The 22597-nt window shown below is 48.4% G+C and overlaps 1 protein-coding gene across 2 annotated transcripts in view; it reads left to right on the top strand.

Moving 5' to 3' along the window:
- Nucleotides 1-22597, top strand: part of LOC122384781 (CD109 antigen-like) — an 88138-nt gene that overhangs the window by 40549 nt on the left and 24992 nt on the right. For both annotated transcript variants that reach the window (XM_043372519.1, XM_043372520.1), the window contains exons 4-11: nt 2004-2172; nt 6778-6890; nt 12831-12971; nt 13956-14141; nt 14412-14636; nt 15992-16080; nt 16285-16382; nt 21697-21854. In XM_043372519.1, the coding sequence (XP_043228454.1) occupies nt 2004-2172; nt 6778-6890; nt 12831-12971; nt 13956-14141; nt 14412-14636; nt 15992-16080; nt 16285-16382; nt 21697-21854 (1179 nt within the window). The remainder of the gene's footprint in view (nt 1-2003; nt 2173-6777; nt 6891-12830; nt 12972-13955; nt 14142-14411; nt 14637-15991; nt 16081-16284; nt 16383-21696; nt 21855-22597) is intronic.

Genomic DNA, 22597 nt, shown 5'->3' with positions numbered 1-22597 from the left:
CGCGCGCGCGGCGCGGCCGCTCTGTGTTGTGGAAAGCGGTCGGTAGCGGTGATCGCGTTGTTTGTTGGTGTGTGTGCCGACAGAGGTGCCGCCGGCCGCGACCGACGGCTTCCTTCCGACCCGGAAACACACCCGTCGCCGCCACCGCTGGGGTCGGGGTGGGGAGGGAGGGGAGCAGGGGGATGTGGAGAAGGGGTAGGTAGCGCCGAGCGGTCTAGGCGGCTGCATTGGGAACTTTGGGAGGCGATGTATTGCTAAAGGATTCACCCAACGCTCTTCAACAATTGTCGAAACTTCGTACCTAAATCAAACGTCAAATGAGTTGTTTCTGTCTGTCATCAACGCTTCCACTTCGCTTATTTTCTTATCGATTTGATGCCAGCTGTTTCAGTTATAGGTACTCCATCTCTATGATAAAGGACTGAGGACAAGAATTGAGGCATAAACTCGCATGAGTTGTGGGTCAGTGCCGAGAGGAACATTTCTAGCGCGATGTTATTATTCATGTTTAGGGCCACATTATGGAAATCAGCTTTCAAACAGTTTGGTTGGTAGGTAATAGGTATGCTTACTCTCAGACCTTTATGTTCTTCCACATCGCGCAGTGTATTAGCTGTCGACGTTTCACTGGGAAAAATGTTGCGAAAATGACCAAATTACAGTGTCCTATCCTAGTTCAATCGGGCGTCTTCTTTATTACGTTTCAGTGGTGCTGTTCGGAGGAAATGTTGACTGAAGTACGCCTCGTTGCGAGCTCTTTTCATCTCGGTTAGAGACGAGGTTTATTGCCTCCGTTTGGGAGCGCTGCTCGTAGCTTTTCGGCAGGCTGTTATCTATCGAGTATATTTTCTTTTGTCCGGTTGTTGTCGTGTGTGCTCGGTGATTACATCCAATCGCTGATTTATTTCTCTAGTTTCTGTTGGTTGTAATGAAATAGGGCTGCTGAAAAAAGACGCTGCTGTAAATAACTTGGGGGAGGTATTCCTTGTTCACAACTTCATGCATGTTGCATATGAGTACGCAACCGACAATACGTATTATACGTAAGATATAAAATGAAGTAGATACGCTTAACGACTGTTGAACATTAGAAGGCACATACCTATTTTTTGTACGTTTCTTTAATTCCCCGGTCCAGGCGTTTAGGCACTCTCACTCGATTTCCTTGAACCTCCGGATTATCAACGATTTATTTATGCAGTCTCACAACAGGCCTGCGATTGTTGATGTCATTCGCGTGTCCTACCTCAGCTACCTGTATCGCCAGATAAAATACAGATACACGACTTTGGCTGATCACGCGTGTCAGGAACTTTCCTCATCTAGTTAACGGTAATTCGCTCAGACAATTCAGACATGTCTCCCTGCGGTAGGCTACCGGTCACGTGACTTGTGTACCCGCTGTAACCGCTACGGGTCGTGCCTACAGTAGAGGGCATTGTTCATGCATTGTGTCACGCAGGCCAGGTTCGTGACCCTTTGTGCCGGCAACCTAGCCACTTGAACCACCCGCGTTCTCACCACGAGAAGCCACAGCCTTCCCGCGTGTGACCGTCACGTATGTTGACCAATTTTCTGGTCATAGGTGATGAATGCGCTGTTTTCGCGGTGTGTTTGCTTCAGATCCTACCCGCAATGGGGCTTCGAACGGTAGTTGTTCTGTCAGTGAACTAGGCCTTTATACCTGCAATTGCATGGGTAAAAATCCCGAGCCTTGGATTAGAACAGTGATTGCGCAAATTCCTTGCGAGGTCTTTAAATGAAGCTGGCTGGCCGCTGACAAGTGACAGCAGCTGACCAATAACGTCTTCTTTGTGTACGTATGTTACAAATTTACAGAGGATATGAGGAAGTGTGGTTAATCCCAACTTGATCATGCTTAGCCTGCTCTTTGAGATACACACTCGCGCAAGTAACAAAAAGAAAGCCAGACCCAACTTTGTAACTTATTCTTTACGCCTTGTCATTATCCGACCCAGCTGACTTGACCTACCGTTCGTCAGGTGCCGTCCAACAGCGGGCCGGGCCGGTACCGTCTACACGTGGAGGGGAACGAGCCGGATCAGCTGGAGGGCTCGCTGTTCCGTAACCAGACCGAGCTGCGGTTTGAGGCCCGCTCGCTGACCATGCTGGTGCAGATGGACAGCCCCGTCTACCGGCAGCTGCAGACAGGTGAGGAGCTGACTGCGGGGTCAAGACGACAGGGCCTGGTTCATATACATTATACATAGAAAAGTGGAAAAAGTAAAAGTTTGCTGGAAAAGTGAGACAAAGTATGGCAAAGGGTGACCCGACAGATGGGTTCTTATAGCCACCCTTACACAATACACACCTCACCAACGTCATCAAAAGTGTCCTTTGAGTAACTAAGTGGCACTTTTGCAAAGTGATAAAGTGACACTAGCCTACGGGCTTTTCTATGCATATGAGCTGGGCCCTGGGACTCATTGGTGCAGTCATGTCATGGAATTATTGGCCCTCAGAACGCCCTTGTGGTTGCTAAGGTGACAAAAACGATTTCCGCGGCCGACCCACGCGCTATTCGATAAATGTCACTGGCACGCGGCATCACGCAACCGGAAATTCCGGTCACACCTGCTGACGCGAGGGAAGTTTTGGGTGCGCTCACCGTTAGCGAATTTATTTTACTTACGGATGCGATAAACCTTTGAAGTTCATGACTTTCGTCGAGTTTATTTCTTGTGTCATGGGTGAACGAGCCCTGCTCAGGAGCGAGCTTGTGGGACACAGGATGGTATTTGAAAGATTGTGATGCGATGCTGCTGCAGTAACTCATTCGTTCAACACCGCTGTTGAATCACTCACCCATTGCTCCATGTGCTGCGCTGATGAAATTGCGCCCATTGAACAAACGACTGCCGATCAGTGTTCGTTTGTTTCACGTTTGCCCTTCCCTGTCCAGTGTCCATGGCACACGGGGCCCACAGTCTGTCGAGCAGACCCCTCTTTACGAGCCGACCCCAGCCGGTCGGCACTTCAGTCGCCATTACCCGGCATTGTTCCTGTGCGGGAGGGGGTAGTGGTCGACTGGGGCACGGGAGGGGAAATCAGTGGGACGTCCGCTGATTACCGGCGTGTGCCACGTAAATTTGAGCCGGCCACGTGCCACGTGCCGCACGAGTGACCCCCCCCCCCCCTCCCCCAGTGCTGGCCGCCCCTGTCTGCCCTTATGGGCTCCCTTCCCCTCATGGCCCTTCCCCGTTCATTTTTCGGTCCATCTGGCTACTCACACTCGTTCTGTCATCTGTATGGAGTCGATGTTCGTTATCCGTTTTGATATAACTTCAAACAGTTGTTTATGATGTTACAATTTTGTATTATTTTCATTTCAATCAGTGTTTTCGTTGTTTTCGTTTCTTTTTCTGTTTTCGTTTCTCCTTCAACCAAAGTCTGCATGTGTCTTGTAGCAGCAGGGGCTGAAGCTATCGTGAAACCGAGAAGATGGCTTCTGAAGATGTCTTCATAACCCAGCAGGATGTCATCCAAAGGGCTTATGAACCCTTCTGAAAGACGAATCCGTCCATTAGATTCTCAGTCACGTAGCCAGACAGCTTTGTTGAATCGTCGCTTGATTTAAGGCCTGTGTCGCGCTCTCTGTAGGGGTAGCGAGTACGCCGCCGGTGCCGTTTTGAGACTGGTGAAGCTGAAACGGAGCGCTGTTATCAGTATTCGAGTCATGATGGCTGATGCTGTCTGGTTCAGAACTTCGGTATTTAAAATGACGCTTCTCTTGGATCGTTTTTCCCTTCTATGAAAAGGACAGCCAATACACGTGTAGAGCAACTGTGTTATGCAGCAGTGGTCACTTATATTTTATCTGCAACCATCCACTGTCCCCGCCGATTCGTCCCCTGCTCCGGTGATCGGCAGCTGCCCTGAGGGGTTTGTAATCGTCACCCCCACCGGCACTGTTGACCCCGAGTTCCCCTGATCAGTCACCCTCTGGAGACTGTGATTATCCCCTCTGGCGTTATCTTCGTAGAACTGCCCCGCTCCTGCCTCTCAGCTCAGATGTTCTGACTTCATGGCATATTTCGGATCGATAGGGTTTGGCTTCTGCTGGGATGACGGAATTGTTGCTATAACGGCAGATCGATGGCTCTTTTGGGGTCGCTTGTCTGGAGGTTTCAACCAGTTTCTTGCCGTAGTCTGCGCCGCTATGTCTCTTGTCTGCGTGCACTCACACCCCATCTTGACGTTTATCCTCCTTCCTTTCCATTCCTTCACGTCCTTTTCCCGCTGCCCGGTCCACCCCGCCGCTGTAAGGGGGCTCAACACTCCCATTGGAGTGGTGCGTGTCCACCCGAGCCGTGTCCCAGTCGACTGATGACTTCTTCGCTGCCGCCCTCGGAAGGCGAGTAATGGCCGCCATCACTCCCGAGAGTCAATTAACGCACACGCCGCCGGGAGGGACGTGTTTTTACCCAGAATGCTGAACTCGCGGCCTGAGACAGGCGCGTGCTCGGGATGGTGCGACGGCGTGGGGCGTAGCGGGAAGTTGGAGGAACCGAGAAGAGAGAGAAAAGACAGAAATTAAAAATGACTTAGCAGGCTGACGATGGTACGATGGGTGATTGGAGGGGAAAGGGAGGAAGTTATCAGCGCTCATCGCTTTCAAGACCTAACGCCATGTAAGACTTGGAAGGTTTTATGGTCTTCAAGTTGAATTTTTTCGAGAAGGCAGAATTGACTTTTGTTGAATCCTCAAAACTTATTGCATATTGGTATTTCGTTGTATACTTTTTGTTTCAGATTTTAGTACTGGATATCCAATCTTCCGGGAGGAATTTCATTTTCTTCTGTCGGTTTCTTACCATGTTTGTTGTCTCTCTTCCTTGTTCATCGCTCCTTTACGGGATTTCCCTCTAACAAGCGGCGCCGCTGGTCTCCTATGGGAGTCACAACTGTCCGCCCGCGGGCCTGTTTTGCCGGCAGCGGCCGCGGGGAGGCCGCTCCGCTGGGGCTGGCCGGTCGGTGCCACCGCCCGGGGCGGTGCCGAGTGCCCTCAGGGGACACCGGTCGCCGCCGGGGTCGCAGGGGTCACACACCCCGCGCGCTGGCGCAGCTGGCGGACTGAGCTGGGGTCAGAGGAGGGAGGGTGGCGGGGCAGCGGCCGGACCGGTACCCATGGGACCAGACCGCCAGAGGAAGGGTGAAGCATTTGGCCATGGTGAAAGTCATCGTCTCTAATTGAAGTTCATGACCGTGGGTAGCGGGTGTTCTCTTGTGTCTTTTTCACCAGCTGTTTCTTGGGACCGTTGTTCCACGTAACCTTAAATAGACGGGACGATCGCTTGGCTTTTCTACACCAGACAAGGTTCACTGCGCTCACCCAATTGACAACACATCTCAAAAGCTGTTTGTGACGTTACGTGCTCTTTTAACGGCGCCCTTTTATCAGCACCCATGCAGGGCTCCAACCAAACGAACCAATTAGGTCGGTCATGGATGGCCCTTTCAGTGTGGACCCGTTTCGCGTGGGGTACCGCCTGGTCCCGGTCTGCACGACGCACGCATCATCAATCATTTCCCACCACCTGCTTATTCGTGGCGCTCGTACCAGTTTTGTCCATCCTCGCGGATAAATACTCGGGACTGATCACTAGATTTACCGTGGCAGACCAGCGTCTGCTGGTTCGAGATAAAAGTCCAACCCTTGATGGTGATTTTATTTTCATTCGTCACTTTGATTGCTGAGACTGTCCAACGTAAAACTGGGATGTCTTTGATCAACTTGTGTTTGTGTGTATAGCCCTGACTCCTGACTGGAGCTCAAAATGCCTATGAGCTCAACAAACCAAGATGCAGCACACTATGTAGATGTAGGGCTGAATTCAAAGCCAAATCGAGCCCGGACGCCGCAGCACACGTCACGCAGAGTGTCTCTTGCGGAAGTGAGTGTGCCAGGAGTATCTACAGTCGCACTCTCGGCGGTCTTGGCGGGCCGGGCTGCCGGTGGCGAATCTGGCGCACTGCTGACATACCCTGCGTGCCGTGCGCCTCACAGTTTAACCGGTTGATGAGCAGTGCATCGATGGGATGCCTGTTGGATGCCACGAGAGGTCAGGGTGTGTGTGTTAAGAAGATGGTGCAGCTTGCCTCAGCTGCTGCTGTTGCGTATGTGTTATGGAGAATGGCGTAAAGTTATGGTTTGAAAGGGAACTTTGTTTATAAGGTGCAGATTTTGACGTTCTTTGAATCCCGTGTAAGATCCTTAATTAACTACCATTTTTTTAGATGCATTGTGTCGTAATTTCAGCAGAGCGTTTAATATTTACTGCTGCTTCGTGTTACACGAAAACGATCACCACTCTGTGCCGAAATCACAACACCATTAAGCACAACGGAAGCTAAAGTAAACAAGGGGCGGCGTTTTTCGTCTGGGATGGGCCACAAAACATGCTATTCTTGCCAGCTTGAAGGGAGCACCTGTGACCGGGTCCTTTCCCCGCACTGCTTTCCCCGAGCGGATGAATTTGTACAGCTTCTACGAGACGGTCCACTAATATTTTTGATAGCTAAGTGGAACTTTGCTAGTGATATGCAGAATGCTCCTAGATTGAGCATCAAACTTAAAGTACAGTTCAGTCGCGCTTTGATGGGTCACGTTAACGTTCTTTCAAGCGACCTTGCTTCACTCACATTTCTTTGGCTCCAGTTCTATTATTGAAACTTTGCCTCGCCTGCCTTTTGCTTGTAATGGGTCAGGACTCGACTCGCCAAATCTAACCGATGCCCGTCTATCGTATGTTCCAGTCCGGTTCCGGGTGGTACTGCTGGGAACCGATCTCAAGTCGTTCAAGTCATCGGCAGACGTCCGGCTGCTGGATCCGAACGGCATCATCATGAAGCGATGGCCGTCACTGCAGGTGAGCTCGGGGCCGAGTGGGGTGGTGGTAGAAACGGTGGATCAATTGTTGATTCATGCCAGCATGAGAATAATGAAAATTGTTTTCGGTCAAATGGCCCCGCGATTGTGCTATACTTAACCTGAACATTGACAAATGTGGCTGGTCGATGTCGATGCTGAAAGCTCGAAACAAAACTACAGGAATCTATAGTGCTACTTCACGACAGATAGTTGAAAGTTGAAACTTTGTCCACAATTTCCACACGTCTGACACTGGTTGTGGTTAGCGAGCTATATATGGCCTTGGTTAGCGAGGAGTGGAGCTGGTGCGCCAAAGCGTCATATTTCTCTGACGCAGGATCAGCCAGCGGCTTACCGGCGCTTTGTGGGATTTGTTTCACGATACTGGGCCCGATTTTGTCCCTGTATGCGATGGTGGTTATGTCCCTGAGCTTAGCTACATAGCCGTTTACATAGATTTTTGGACTATGAATCATTTATGGCGCCAAAAAGTGCATCCCGATTCAATCAAGCAACCTCATTTCCATATTGAGGCTGCATATTGACGTGGAAAGTAGCGTCGTTTTTTCATAACCCGATAATGGTTTCATTATTATTGCCTTAATGTGACAATTCTTGTTGTGATAAAACTCAATGCGTGATTTGCGATTCAATCTGTTAGCTGGCTATGCATTGTCCATGCTCCAAAATGGGCGTAACTCTTCACTCTGCGGCGGGTTAAACGTAATAAAATTGCTGCAATTGTATCAGTATCGAAGAGCATAGCGGTACAGTATCATGAATTCATAATGTCACATGGCATGCATCATAACTTCCTATCCTATATTAGGCTGAATGCCAGGAACTGGCCATAGCACCTCGCCCATAGACCCTGACAATAACACTCTCGTGGGAGCGACCGGACTTACTGGAGCGGCAACATCACAGACACGACACTACACGTATTTTGCACGAGACCATTGCAGTAGAGTGCAAAGTCCCGTGCGACAAGTAATGACACAATGACACATGATGGCCCATCGTAGCTGGTCTCGGCACAAAACGGGAGCTGGGAGACAGATGTGGTGGTTATCCGAAGGATAATCCCCGCATAAATCTGCTTTTGGTGGAACGGCACCTGCGCGTATGATGGTCCATGCAAATCTCCCATTTTTATCTGCCGCATTTTTTCCCACGGGAAGTTTTTTCGTTTTGATCATTTGGCACATCCATGGAATTCAAGGACAGATCAAAACAATAGGGGAAGTTGGGGCAATGCCGGAGTTGGGGCAAAGCCGAAATTCGAGATATTTCTAAAACCGTACGACATGGTTGCCACGTCTCAGTGATGCTCTGAAGCTTAAGTGACTACAATTATCGCATGTTTGTTACGAGTTGTCGTTTGGAATACTTCGGCTGTGAGGGCGCCAAAAGCGTTTTCAAGGTACGTTTCCCTTGTACTACATGCGCCTTTGAAGCTGCATTTCTTACTCATTATGCTACCGTTTGTCTGGCCAATTCGGTCAAGTAATCTTCAGCATGTCTTTGCATAAGTGTGCTGCCTATTTGAAATTTATACAGCACGTTTAAAAGTTATGGGCCTGCAAATGAAAGTATGGCTGGCTGGGGTAATGCCGAAAACGTGCAATTACGCACGTTAAAGCACGCTACGTGGACTTTACTGCTGTAGAATAGCAACGCGTATTTTTAGTCAAACAAATTACACTTTCAGCCGGCACAACGGCCTGTTACCTATAAGGAATGATTTGCCTAGCATTTTTTTTTTATTATATCACACAATTATAACTTCCAGTGTGCACCAAGCGTCCTCAAGCTCTTAAAACGCGTGTCAGCTTTGATGAATTTTGGATAAAGTTTGAGATAAATTGGCAAAACATCAATGTCTGCATTCCTCGTAGATCATTTATCCCATTTTCGGCTTTCCCCGCAGTCCGGGGCAACGCCGAAAAAGTCAGTTCTTTGATATTTTTAGTTTTTGCGCTTAACGGTATGCGAATTCATCAAATGCGCCTGGTAGGGGAAGCCGGGGGAAGCCCGGCATAGTAAGCTCTTTTTCATTTTTATTACATACCATACGTGCTGTGTAAAATTTTGATATCCTGTTAGCTAGCCAAGTTCATTGGCCGTGTCTTCCCAAAAATTCGGTTTCGTGGAACAAGTATAAGGTTGAGAAAATCGAGTTTTAAAAAAGTGTTGATTTTTCTGGGGTAAGCCTGGCATAGGGGTAACGCCGGCCACCTCCCCAGCGCTTTACAACGAGTTGATGAAACCATTATGTGTCTTCCAAATATTAACGGAAAGTGAAATATTAAGGTACTGATTAGCTCTGGACATCTTAGAGTTTATGTCACTACTGGTATTTTAGCTAGCGTCTACCACATATACAGTACAGGTCGATGAAAATCGTGATGCAAAATTGATTAAAAATGTGTATTTCAAAATTCCTTAAAATTTATTTTTCTTTTTACCTTAATGCATCATATTGCATATCATTCGACTCGGCTGATGAAGAAGAACACAACGACACCATTTTTGAAGCTCTAGCTTCATTGTCTGTCGCGTTATCTGCAAAAACGTAGTTTGACCCTAGTTGACCTTAAGTGACATGACTGGCTTTGTCTATGATAACATGTTTATTTTCGAAATTTATCTTTGATCTAGAAGTTAACGAAACCTGCTCAGTACCTATTATCTCATGGAAAACAGTGGTTTAGTGGTATTGCTCTCGGTTGGGGGTAAGCTTGGCCACTCGCCCGGGGTTACCCCAATGTGCTTATTTTTATTTTAGAACAGCGATGTTCGAAAAAATGTCATACTTAAGCCAGCCAGCCTCGTCACCCCTCACTACAAACACTTAAACGGTCCTTACATAACATTCGTATAAATATTAGTACTGTATGGTATAACATTAACAGTGCAACATATCTCACTTTTTAGCTAAAAACCCTTAAAATATCATTTTTGCTCTATAACTTTAACAATATGCAATTTTTGTTAGCCTTAACTTTTTTGCTGGCGTTACCTTAGCTGCCACGCTGAAAGGACAAACAGTTGAGCATTTTATTGTGAATAATTTAGCCGGAAACGGGGTGGCCGGGCTTCCCCCGCGCCCGGGCTTCCCCCGGCTTCCCCTATGTTTGAAAGACAAAAGACTGGCCTCTCGAATGACGCCAACAAGAATAGCTTATGTTGTCTACCTTGCGTGCTACGGGCGTCAGAAAAAAAGTATTCGGCGTTCCCCCAATTTCCCCTACAATAAGTATATGATGACAGGTGAGGCAAAGTAGACCTCGCCCTCAGCATTCATCAATTCACTCATGAATTCATAAGCGTACCGTGGATCCTAACCTTTCCAGCGGGTTTTACTGTGGAAGAGGAATAATACGTTATGGAAGCTTAGACAAAGGCCGAAACTCAACTGTCTAGTTACAAAATAAGCATTTTTCATTACACCACCGTCCACCATCAACATAACAAAGCTTGTTAATGTAGTGCCTACAAGTACAAATCTGCTGCTCGGTAACTAACCGTAGCCAACTCCAGCCCCCGCCCCCCGCCCCCACTGACTTTACCTCGCTTGGAAATGGTGGTGGTGGTGGTGGGGGGGGGGGGGGGTGGAAGAGAGATGGTAGCACGATACCGACCCACCAAGGCCCACACCGCCCCGGGCCTAAATTGCGTGTTAAAAATGCAGCGGCTGGTCCGCCCGGAGCCCGGGCGCGTGTCGAGCCTCCGGGACCCGGGCGGGACCTCGGCTGAATACGATGTTACATAGGCCACGCACGGCAGTGACGAACAGTGACATGGAGGATGGGGTGGCGCTGGGATCGCTGAGGTTGGACGTGTAGATTATGCAGGAGGTCAGAGATTGGTGGTGTGAGCTTACGCTGAGGTGCATCGGTTTCGAGACATATTACAGATGGACGGTTTACAGTGTCATGCTCTCAAAAACATGCACTCGTTCTGAACATTTTGTGTATCTGATGATCAGACAATAAGCTGAAGAAAACATTAATGCAAAAGTTTTTTTCAAGTTTTCTTTACTTACACCAAACTAGGTTAGTGGCACAATGCAATCGACCCAGTATTCGTGAGGTCACTTTGCAAACATTCCCCAGGCATTCAGCGTTGTTTGTTGCGGAAATGTTCCCCTGGGCCGACAGACACTTCTAGACCTCCCTGTCAGGTTTTACACTCACTAGGTCATCAACTACCATCAACTTGTTGTCACACCATCTTTAGACACCTTGTTTCCCTGATGTCAAGGTTTTGGACCATAAACATGTGGAATAAACGAGGATTATTTGCATAAAAAGCGGCAATGTGCTGAGGATTCATCGATTGGGACAGGAGAGACACAAAAACCACGACTCTAGAGCCTGGAATTTATGTCCTGGGTGAGCGAATGAAGCGGTTCATTCGTTTCCGTAACGACCCTAAGTCCGGCCAGCGACGCTCTCATGCCGTTGGCCGTCGCTCTCATGCCCTTTTGGTACACAGATAACATCACGTGACTAACGACCAAGTGTGAGGAGACAGACGGCAGACGGTCACGTGACGAATGACGATGTTCCGTGGGGCTCGGCCCTGCCGGTCGACATGATCGTACGTTTGTGTCTCTGTCGGGGTCTGAAGTCTGTAGACCTGATATGGAAGGTGCTTGAGGTACCCGAGGCCTTATACGGTCTTCAGTTTGAGCTGCTAAGTTGTATAGTAAGGTGTCTTATGTTCGAGCCTCCTATAGGAAATGCTGCGTGGAGGGGTGTCTACCAGTAAGGATTTATCAGTCAAGTGTGAGACCACAGACGGAAGGACAGCCTGTTTCACGTAGGATGTTGTCGGTCTGCAAGGCCGGCTGTAAATTACCAGTGACGTTTCTTCGTAGCCTAATGTGACTCCATCCTCGTGCCTCGATATGACCACCGTAATGTCTCACTCATCTGTCGGCATTTCAGAACGATCCCGTGTTCGGGGCGGATAATATTTGGGGCTGGGATCTCGGTAACCGCAGTCGCGCGGAAGACGCCACTTTGGTCTTGTTTGCGCCGCGTTTACGGCCATCTGCCGTCTTTATCACGTCACCGCTGCGCCGTTTTTGCCATCGTCAGACCGGCGCTGTGCCCCCTGTACTCATATTGGCGGAAACGGTAGCCCGCCGTTGTGATCGCGGCCGCGCAGCAGGGTTTTTACGGACAGATGCGACCACGACTGTTTTTGTTGTTAATCGTTTACCGGCGCGGGGCTAAATTGCGAGGTGCTGTAATCATGTTAACCTGGTTAAGAATCCGTGTGGCCATTGTTTTCGTTGGGGACGAGCACCATGTTTCGTTTCGATTTTGACCTGATTCTAATCATCGCACGACCAAACTATGTGTTTTTTATCAGTCGTGTGGGACCTTATTTGACCTGGTCAGCGCTCAATATTCCAATAACCCGACACTCCATGCTACAATAGTCTCTTGTCCGTTTACTGCAATACCCACCGATCTGACCTCTTGCTGATCTGACCTGGCCTATCCCACAGTTCAGCACGGGTTTTGTGTCTGCAGATTACCTCGACAGACCCGACTGATCTAATTGTGACCTTTCCTCACAGTCCAACCCGAGTCTGGTGTCTGCCCATACCTGCACTGACCTGATTCTGACATCTCCCTCAGTCCAACACTGGCCTAGCGTCTGCCAAACACTCCCTACTGACCTGACCTTGACCTCTTCCCACAGTTCAGCACGGGCTAAGTGTCTGCCGAGTACCCGCTGACCTGACTGACCTTTTCTGCTTCTCATTACAGTTCAACACGGGCCTTGTGTGTGCCGAGTACCCGCTGACCTGACTGACCTGACTCTGGCCTCTTCCCCACAGTCCAACACGAGCCTGGTCTCTGCCGAGTGCCCACACTGACCTCACCTGACTGACCTTTTTTTCTGACCTCTCCCACAGTCGAACACTGGCCTGGTGTCTGCCGAGTACCCGCTGGGGGATCAGCCGGTCGAGGGCAGCTGGAAGGTGCGTGTTACGGCTCGCGGTCAAACTGAGGAGCAACCCTTCCTGGTGGAGGTCTACCAGCCGCCAAAGTTTGAGGTAAGTGACTCTGTTGTCACCCAAATTTCAGACAAGTCACATTGGGGTAAGGCAGCGTGTGAGTGGTGTATGGATGGGTTATCATTTGTGAGGTGAAACGGCTAAAACAAGGCAAATAGTAAAAAGAAAAGAAAAAACAGTAAAAGACTAATGAAGAAGAGCTGGTTACGTACCCTTCGGTCTTGTCTTGCGGATGGATGTGCCAGAAAAGTTTGTGCGCCGTTTTGAATATTAATCGGAAAGTCCGTCCCGTTTTTGGTGTTTTGGGAAATCCTTACGGAAATGAATTCTGTGTTGAGTGATGTCTGTGTCAAGAGATGACAGCTTTGATAAATTAATGCAATATTTTTGCCCCGACTGCTGTTTTTAAGGTAAAGATTTTTACTTTTCAGCAGATGTCGCTCTTCTTCTCAACGTCTTTTGCTATATTTCGCCGACGCATCATTTGATATGTGAACCTCTTGGGCTTTTGTTGCCTTTCACATCTCCGTTGGGGGCAAAATATCTTTCATTTTTCATTCTATGAAAAGCCGATACGCCGCCAAATCTTTTATCACGGCTGAAACGAAAGTTGGAAGGAACGAAGAAATTGTTTCTGCCTTCGACAAATTAGCAGAGCAAGAAGTGATAGCGGCCCTAATTTCAGTGACAAAACTGTGATCTGAAAGCAACGGTTGATTGGGAAAAAAACAATAGAAAAAGCAACTCAATGAAAGACTTAACTTACATATATTTTCCAATGGTAGAATGGTGAGCCATTTTCGCCACGATGACAGCCACAATGCCAAACGTTGAAACAGGATTTTTTAATATTCTGAAACATTTTTGTTTGTTGATCATGTGCTTTCTATTACCCCAGCCGACCTATGGTCTGGCTTACGACCTTGCCACTCCTGCGATAGCCCCAGGCTCTGTTTCAACATGCTCTGCTGCGCACTGACCCAGAACTGACCTCTGATATGACCCTGCCACCCCTCCCCTCAGGTGCTGGTGGAGACGCCGGCGCTGCTGCGCACCTCTGACCCGGCCCTGCACGTCACTGTAACGGCCGACTACAGCTCCGGCGGCGGGGCCGTGTCGGGTCAGCTGACCCTGCTGGCAGAGGCGGCCCCGCTGCACCGACACGTCGGCTGGAGGGCCAAACAGGTCGTCCTCGAGACCATCCACTCGGTAAGGGTGGGTCTGCTTGGGAGGGCAAGGACATTGCGGTGTATGTTGGGGAGGGATTCTGAAGCTTAGAATCACGGAGCCTGAATCTGAGAGGACGGCGAAAGGCAGGCAGTTGAAATATTTCGAAGTTGTTATGGCTTTAGTTCCTTTTCACGTTCTTTGAAACTATGTACGTTATTTCGACTGAATGCGTTTCCAATGCACCATTGTGTTAGTGCCTTGTAACCGCCCGTTTCCCTCACGACGGCCACCCTCGTTCTTCCGTTTCAGTTTTCGGGCCGCCACCAGACGTCCGTGCCGATGTCTCAGCTGCTGCAGCTGCTGCAGCCGCTGGACGGCTCCGAGGTCAAGGTCACGGCGCAGCTAGTGGATGACCAGCTGCAGGTCACTGGTCAGGGTCACAGCGCCACCCGCGTCTACGGAGACACCATCCAGCTGAAATTCCTGGGCGGGCCCAGCCAGGTGTTCCGCGCGCACATGCCGTTCAGGGCACATGTGAGTCAGATTAGGAAGAAGGCTGGGCGATAGATTTGTGCAAGTGGGGGGCTTGATTTGAGGCGTGGTCTCGGTTTTGGGGCTTGTTGTTTGTTTTTTTTCAGCGTGGATGGTTTTTGTGTGTGTGTTTTTTCACTTACGGTCTTTGCCTGCCACTGCCATTTTTTTTCTTTAGGTCAGTTGCTACAAAAAGTACTGACGAGTGACGTGCATCTTTCAGTCGCACATTTTCGCCTCTCCTGCATACCCTCTCACGAAGGCGCGGATCGTTTCCCACCAGCCATCTCATTATCCATTCGGCGTTACATTGACCGACATTGCGACAAAGGATGGCGGGGGCCGCCCAGTCGCAGCCCGCCGGACATATCTGTGTCAGAAGCGATTGATGAGTCCGCGACCCGTCAGCCCCGGAGTCGCAGAGCTGAATTACGGAGCGGGTCATTGGATGTCGGGTACATGGGTTTCATGGACGGACAGGCGCGCCGGCGTTTCAGAGAGCGTATGGCGCAGTGTTTAGTGTCGCTCGGCTAGATCGGTTTTGTATTTTTGGTGGGCGTTAGAATGTGTGTGTGTGGGGGTGGGGGGGGGGGCATTGTTCTGCTATGGCGGTGGGTTTGGTGCAGATTCTGAAGCAATTTGATCCCTGAATGACCGGAAATCGGAACCACGACCGCTAGGCGCCGCTATGACACAGTGTCCTAAAATCATATTTTAGCTTGGGTGTCAGAGAGGAAAATTATTCAGTAGACAGGGAGATGAGAGTGGAAAATTGGCGGTCAGGTGAAGCTGAAACACGTGGAAGTGGCAAGAACGGAGGGATAACGGAGAACGGAGGATTTCGTAACATTAATTTCCACACAAATGTGGTAGGATGTAAAAAAGGATGTAAATCATGTGTGTATGACCATGAAGTTTAAGACTATGCATGCCAGATTGCAGATGCTCTTTGTTTTTGAACTTGGGAGTGGAAAATTGTTCTCAAAAGTTTGAAGTGAGAGTTGAAAATTGTTTTCATTTGGATGTCGTCTCTCACCCAAATCGACAAATATTGGGACGCTGCTATGACATTGCCGTTGTGTGCCATTGTGTTTACGATTACACTGTCTTCTTGAGCATTTAGCAAGCTATCATGTTTTAATGTATCGGTTGAGATTTTGTCAGACTTGCTATCACGTAATCTGGCTCGTTGGCCTGCGACATGACCTGTTGACCTGTGATTACCCACCAGACCTGCGACCTCTATCGCCAGCCTGGTGTTGCATATTACCGACCACTCCTCACTCATAGTTGATCGTTTACCCGACCCGGTGACCTATAACGTGACCTATGACCTAACCCATGACCTCTGTCGTCAGCTGGTGGCCCATATGACGGACGGCTCCCGTCTCAGTCCGGAGCGGCTGGTCCGACACCGGCTGGACGTCCAGCCGGAGCTGGTCTTCAGGTTAGTGCGCCGGCAGAGCTGACGGTCTCACCTGGTAATTTCAGTTATTTTTACATATATGTAGTGTGTGTGATAGTCCTGACGTCTTTGCCGCCTAATGAATGTTTTCTTTATTATTTGATTAACAAGCTGTCATCAAATGACTCAGCAAAAGGCAGACTGTTTCGTTTATGAGCTAACGTTCCGGATCGGACCTCCGTGCAGGGACGGCAAGCGGTTCAAGATGTCGAAGCGGCGTGCTCAGATGTCTCCGAACCACCCGGGCGTCTGGGAGGTGGAGGTCGTTCTGTATGAGGAGCGGGGTGAGTTTTCTAGTTGCTGCTTGTCTTCTGTCTAGGAAATCTCCACTTCAGAATTTTATAGTGAAAGGAGAATAGCTTGACATATTGCGCAGTCACTGGCGGGGCATTCCATGTCAACCGGGACAGCCAAAATCGGCCACCTCTGCGATTTTGTTCAAACTTGGTATACTTATTGGCTATTGGGTGAAACCTCTGAGAGTGAAAGGATTTTGTCATATGCCCTCGGGCTACAGAGATACAAGTCGCTAAACTTCTGCTTTATGAGCAGAATTGGACGTGTATTGCAATCTTGAAAGTTCTATAGCTTCAACATTTTTGAAGTTATTAACCCATTAACGCCCAGCGGTACCAAAAGGTACCAACGCACATTTTGGCCCGCTGCGTTGACTTGAGACCATACGTTTTTTCGCCACATAGATGCTGTCATTGGATAATCGCCTCCTTTCCGGGTATGCTGTTGGATGAAAATAACGTGCTGATACAAAGAACTTCATGTGAGGTGCAGAAAAGCGAGGAGTGTTTCGAGGCGCCACAGTCATTGGCTGACGTTAGGAGAAAGAAACGTTTGTATTTGCATGTCTGTGAATATTCTTTTGGCCAAAGTGTGTTTACATTAAAGATGAAGAACTCGCAGCTGCAGTTAAGCAGAATATCCGATGTTTCGTCATGAATCCTGGCGTCCCTAGGGGAAGAATTCTTGTTGGTACCTTTTGGTACCACTGGGCGTTAAGCTAAGCGTTTTTTTTCGCAATTTCATGCGTGCGCGTTCTGTGCAGACGCGTAACAATGCTCAACGGAGTGATGCGGACAAATTGCCATTTGGGGCGCCATCCCTCAAGGGGACGCCACCGCCTAAAGACATTGGGTGCGTAAGAGGGGTGCCTGTGAGGCCATAGGGGCGCCGATATGCGAAAGAGGGGCACCTATAAAGTTCATAGGGGCGCTTCAATGCAAATGAGCATGTCCATAGGAGCGACTTCGATGCCCAAAGGAGCACCTGCATGCGAAAGAGGGGCACCCGTGAAGCCTCTGGAGTGCCTCTGAGGTCCATGAGGCCTATAGTATGTGTAGGGGCGCCAACACGCAGAAAGGGCGACGCCATGCAAAAGGGGCGCCCATGAAGGTCAAATTCGAGCTTCCATAAGAAAGCTTGGCCACTGCATCCCTAAGGATGGACGCCCCTGAGGCCTATAGAAAGAGGTGCGCCTGTGAAGCCCTTAGGGGCGCCTCAGTGGGAACGAGGGGCGCCTGTTAGGTCTAAAGAGGCGCCTTTGATGCCTATGAAACCTAAGGGGACGTCTCTATGCTAAAAAGGGGCGCCTGTGTAGGCTGAGAGTCGTTTGTGTAACGTTTCTCAGGGACGGTGTGCCGTTTGCGGCAAACAGAATCTAAAAAGAGTTCGGAGGGGAGTGCCTTCGTCGCCCTCGTCGCTTGAAACTGGTGCATTCATTGCTGATAAGTTATTCACCGCTGACGTGACACATTGATGTTGGATAGGATATTTGCCCTGTAATCGCTATTATTATTGCGGGTATCCCTGCCAAGCAGAGATGTGGTCAAGGCCCAAATGAATATTGCTTGGGGGAGGGGGAGGGGCATGGTTTTGAGATCGTCTTGTTTAGAAAGGCTGTTGATGTTGTTCAGGAAGATGTGGGTAACGACGTCACATCCCAGTGCAGTTTGTGCGGTAGTATACGAAGGAAATATTGATCCTGATGGTAGTGACAGACGTGTTCCTGCAGACCTGCTTGGTACGTGCACCTGATAATGCTGCGTACGCCGCGACTGATGCAGACACTGGATAAGAGTGGGCTCCGCCATGAATTGGCGCTTGCATTGTACTTATGCGGCTGTCACTACATATAGTCATCTGTGGCAAGGGGCGCGTGGCGCTCTGCCCGGAGACGTACATGGAGAAGTATAACGGCTAGAGCCTAGAAGCATGACGTGTTGACTGCTGCAACGTGTGCCTCAGCGCAACCAGCACTGCACAATCCGGCTGAAGTCCATTTTTGAAGATCTGTCTCGTTGATTGCTGGATTAGATTTGGTAGGTAGGTATAGCGCGTGTCTTGCAGTGCATGAACTGTAAGCACAGACTGTGCTGGATCTTGACTATGAACTTCATGTTTATTTTCATAATTTTGAAAAAAAATTATAAAACAGATTGTAGGGTGGTGTTTGTTTTGTCATTTGTATAAAGATATTTGTGCATTTTAGGAAAGTAAGCAACTCTACAAGCCTTGAAACCTGGGCTGCAGAATCGGAATCGGGAGTCAGTCGGAGTCGATATCTTTAACTGAAGTCGGAGTCAGAGTCGGAGTCGATTGTGGAAGCCGAAGCCGGAGTTCGAGTCGCCGAAAATCCCGCGACTCTGCAGATATACCAGGGCTGCGGAGATGGAGCAGGAGTTAGAGTCGGTCGGAGTCGACAATCATGCCTGGAGTCGGAGTCAGAGTCGGAGTCGAAATGTAAAAGTCTGAATTGGAGTCAGAGTCAGTCACTGAAAATCCATCAACTCCGCAGCATTGCTTGAAACAGCACAATTTTTCATTAGACTGACCCACCACCAGGTGAATAATAGCATTGACGTTTATGGCAGTTAGGCATAGCATGCAGTAATGACGTCATAATCTGACAACTTGAAAAACATAAGCGGCGAGCGTTTGCCATAATGTTGCCGATCAGTATGTCGTCTAATATTCCAATTTTCACGAATGAGCTGCAAAGTCTTCTTGGCAACATATCTTGTATGCTGCTAAAATGCATGTTTTTGCGAAAAAATGATATCACTAACGCCCAGTGGTACCAAAAGGTACCACTTCAAAAAAGGATATTTCTAGAATTCGCACATTTACCAAACTCACATGGTACCCTTAGGGGACCATTACCTCTAAATCGGCAAATGGGCATTCGTGTGCGTTCGCTGGGGAATTACGGGCGTTAATGGGTTAATTTCAAATAAACTGAAACGTGTACATAAGGAGTAATGCTAGTAAAATTTGACAATTTTTACATTTTTCGGTGATTTTGAATTTATTTTATTTTGAATTTATTTCTGAAAATGTAATTTGTGAAAAATGGGTACCCTTCGATTTCGCTCAAATTTAGATATTGTCTTCCACTACACGTAAGGCACAGGTGCTGAGAAAATTAGAGTGGGCCAACGATAACTTTGGATGATACAGCAACAAGTAGTGCAACGTAGCACGGGCGGTGGAAGGGGCCGATTTCGCTAACCCCACCAGTTTATCGCCAATAACTCACGACATAATTATTACATTAACGTTAAACTTTCAGTATCTGTCCAGAATCGAATTGCAAATCCTCCCGCGCAAGAAATAGGTAAATCGGTCCACAACTTTTCTAGTAATAGCGGTGTAAAGTCAAACATTCCTGTCGGAGCGGCTCGGCGGCCGGCCCCGGCCGTTGCCGCCTGAATGGTAGACTGTGCCGGCGCGGGACGGTTCCATCTTTGCACCGCGCTTCTTACCGCTGATTATGATCGATTCGTGTCAAATTTTGTGTGAAGGCTTAAAAATGTACAGGCAATCTAATGTTCAAATAAATACGAAAATCAACTGGTAAAAATGAATTATTAGGGTGCAAACACAATATGTGACTATGACGTTTCCCGCGTCGGCCGATCCCCGCCTCTGCCGGCGACATCTTACTCTTAGCAAGCCACTAACTGCCAAATTTATGGTAAGATTAACTAGAGATTCTCATAACACTACAAATGTCGTATAAAGGAAGAAATAGGAAAATCGGCCAGTATCTCTTAGAGCTATGGGCGTAGGTATAAACGCAAAATAGTCACTATAGCAAATTTGATCACGTTTAACCTCATTTGATCTTGAATATATTGATCTAGGACCATGAAATTGTCACACGATAAAGTTCCCCGCCTACAATTCAAATTCCGTTTTTTTAAGTACCTTTTTTGGCTAAACCGGGCTTTTCTCCCCTAGCGCTGGGAGAGTCAGGCGTATTTTCTTTTTGCAACCAAAGAGAGGCGCTGCCCGGAGAATGCCCAATTTCATCATTAAAAACTGGCTTACGATGACCAGCTATCTTCGTGGCTTAGTAGTAAATGTGCCGAGTGTACCCACCTCGAAATCTAAAGGTCGCTGGCTTGCAGCGGGTCAGCCTGAAGTGCTAAACACGCATTTGTTTTTTAAGTAGCATCTGGCCAGCCGGCAACTGTCGTGAGGGCTAATGTTCGTATCTAGGTAGGATTTGGCCAGTGGGCAACTGCCGTGAGGGCTGTACATATTTACGCGTGTTAGATTAGGTCAGGTCACGTCAGGTCAGGTTGGGTTTGCTTTGGTTTGGTTGGGGTAGAAAGAAGCATCTCCGGGTAGCGCCTCTTCTTGGTTGCTAAAACGAAACACGCGAGTGCCAGACATTCCGAAGTCCAAAAGAGAGTTACGTAGACGTCGGCCCATTCTGGATTTTTTATATGATGTAGCTTATTTATAGGAGAATAAAATATGTAAAAATCAGCAAAATCGAAGGGTACCCATTTTTCAGAAAATCAAAATTTATTTTTTGAATTTTAATTAAGTTCACTAATTAGTTAATTACGTCAATATTGTTATCCTAAAATTAAAGCCTGACCTATTCCCTCCATTTCACACTTTGTCTCGTGGTGATATGTCTAAAACTTCAATGGTTTTATGACGCTCTAAAGATGATAATGTGCCTTGCCTAAGTCAATGTTTGATGACGTGTATCTCGGAAACGTGACGTCAAATCTTGACAAAAATATGTCTCCATTCTTTTCACATATAGATGAGTAGTTTCACAAAGTTTCGTAAAAATCGGAGGAGGTGAGGTTCAAAATGATCATTTTTTGTCCCACTTGACGTGGAATGCCCCTGGCGCTGCTTCCGGGCTGCTAAACCGAGCGCCCGCTTTTGTGTCTGGCATTATTCTGAAGACGCCGTCGCTGAGAGACGCCGGCAGAATTTGATGTGGCGCCGCGAACACTCGTGAGGATAGCGGCTGAATCATTGTCTCCTCCTGGTGCCCCGTAAATCAGGAAGTGTCACGTAAAAATGTCACCCGAGAAGCGGCTCCTAACCAGCTGGTAATCATGACCAGAATTTAACGTCTCGGCTGGCGACAGATATAGTTGATTCCATGATGTAATGCTATTGCGCCTTGGCTTTGATCTAACCAGAACTATGTCGCTATTTCAGTGGTATGTCAGGCGAATTTAGCTCCTATCTCCTCTTCCTAGGTGGCACGCTCGTGCTTTGTCCGCACGTGTGCTCCATTTGGGGTCGGTATGACAGATGAGACCGTTGCAGATTTCAACCAGCGTATGGACCACGTGCGCTACCTGCGGCTGAGCGCCTCTCTGAAGGACTACCGCGGCAAGACGGCCCGTGCCGAGGCGGTGGCGGCTGCTGTGCACACGCCCTCCAATCTGCACCTGCACCTGGCCACCTCCACACACTTCCCTAAGGTGGGACGCTGCGGGTTTAGGGACCTCTTGATTTGATGTTATTAGACATCCGGATATAGGATGCTGTCGACTGGTTATTTGATCTGCTGTGCTTTGCTCCTTTTTTTTTGCTGCTGAAGAGAGTAGCTAAATAATTCTTAAGTTGCTTTGAAATAGCTGCACGATATTATTGAACCGCCTCAACGCTTCTTTGGAAGTTTGTGTCTTTAGTTTCTACTTCTGTGAACTTGATGTTATTTTCACAACATCGTTTGGGCTTATCTAATTTCCAAGCCTCTCAGAAGTTCGGCCGTTCCTGATTATCAAGTTCTCCGTGTGTCGAGTTGTATCGCCGAGGGAGGCTCTCTGTATTATCTGGGTCGTCCCGTGTTTTACCACGTCCGTAAATCACCCGAGGCTGGCGGCTGTGACAGCCCACTCACGGCCGTGGCGTGCGAGTTGAATTTCCAACTCCGAGTATAACCCATCACTCCGGCGATGTCAGATCTGACAGGGACGGGTCACGCGCTGCGACACCTCAGTTTATTGCTTCGTTAATTCCGTGCATTTTCTTCTACTAGCGCAATATTCGTTCGCATTATGACTCCTGATATCGATAATGTTTGATGTCAGCTCATCCACGCCGGAACCTGTGCCCCATGTGTCTTGTAGAACCTATATCAATGTCATATTAACATTTTCCTTTCCCTTATTCAAGTTCCTTGTCATTCAGTGTAAAAAAGAACTTTTTTGTTTGCCTCTCA

This window comes from Amphibalanus amphitrite, unplaced genomic scaffold (assembly GCF_019059575.1).
Source record: "Amphibalanus amphitrite isolate SeventyFive unplaced genomic scaffold, NRLGWU_Aamphi_draft 000198F_arrow, whole genome shotgun sequence".
Taxonomy (NCBI): domain Eukaryota; kingdom Metazoa; phylum Arthropoda; class Thecostraca; order Balanomorpha; family Balanidae; genus Amphibalanus; species Amphibalanus amphitrite.
This window is presented reverse-complemented; position numbering and strand designations above follow the sequence as displayed.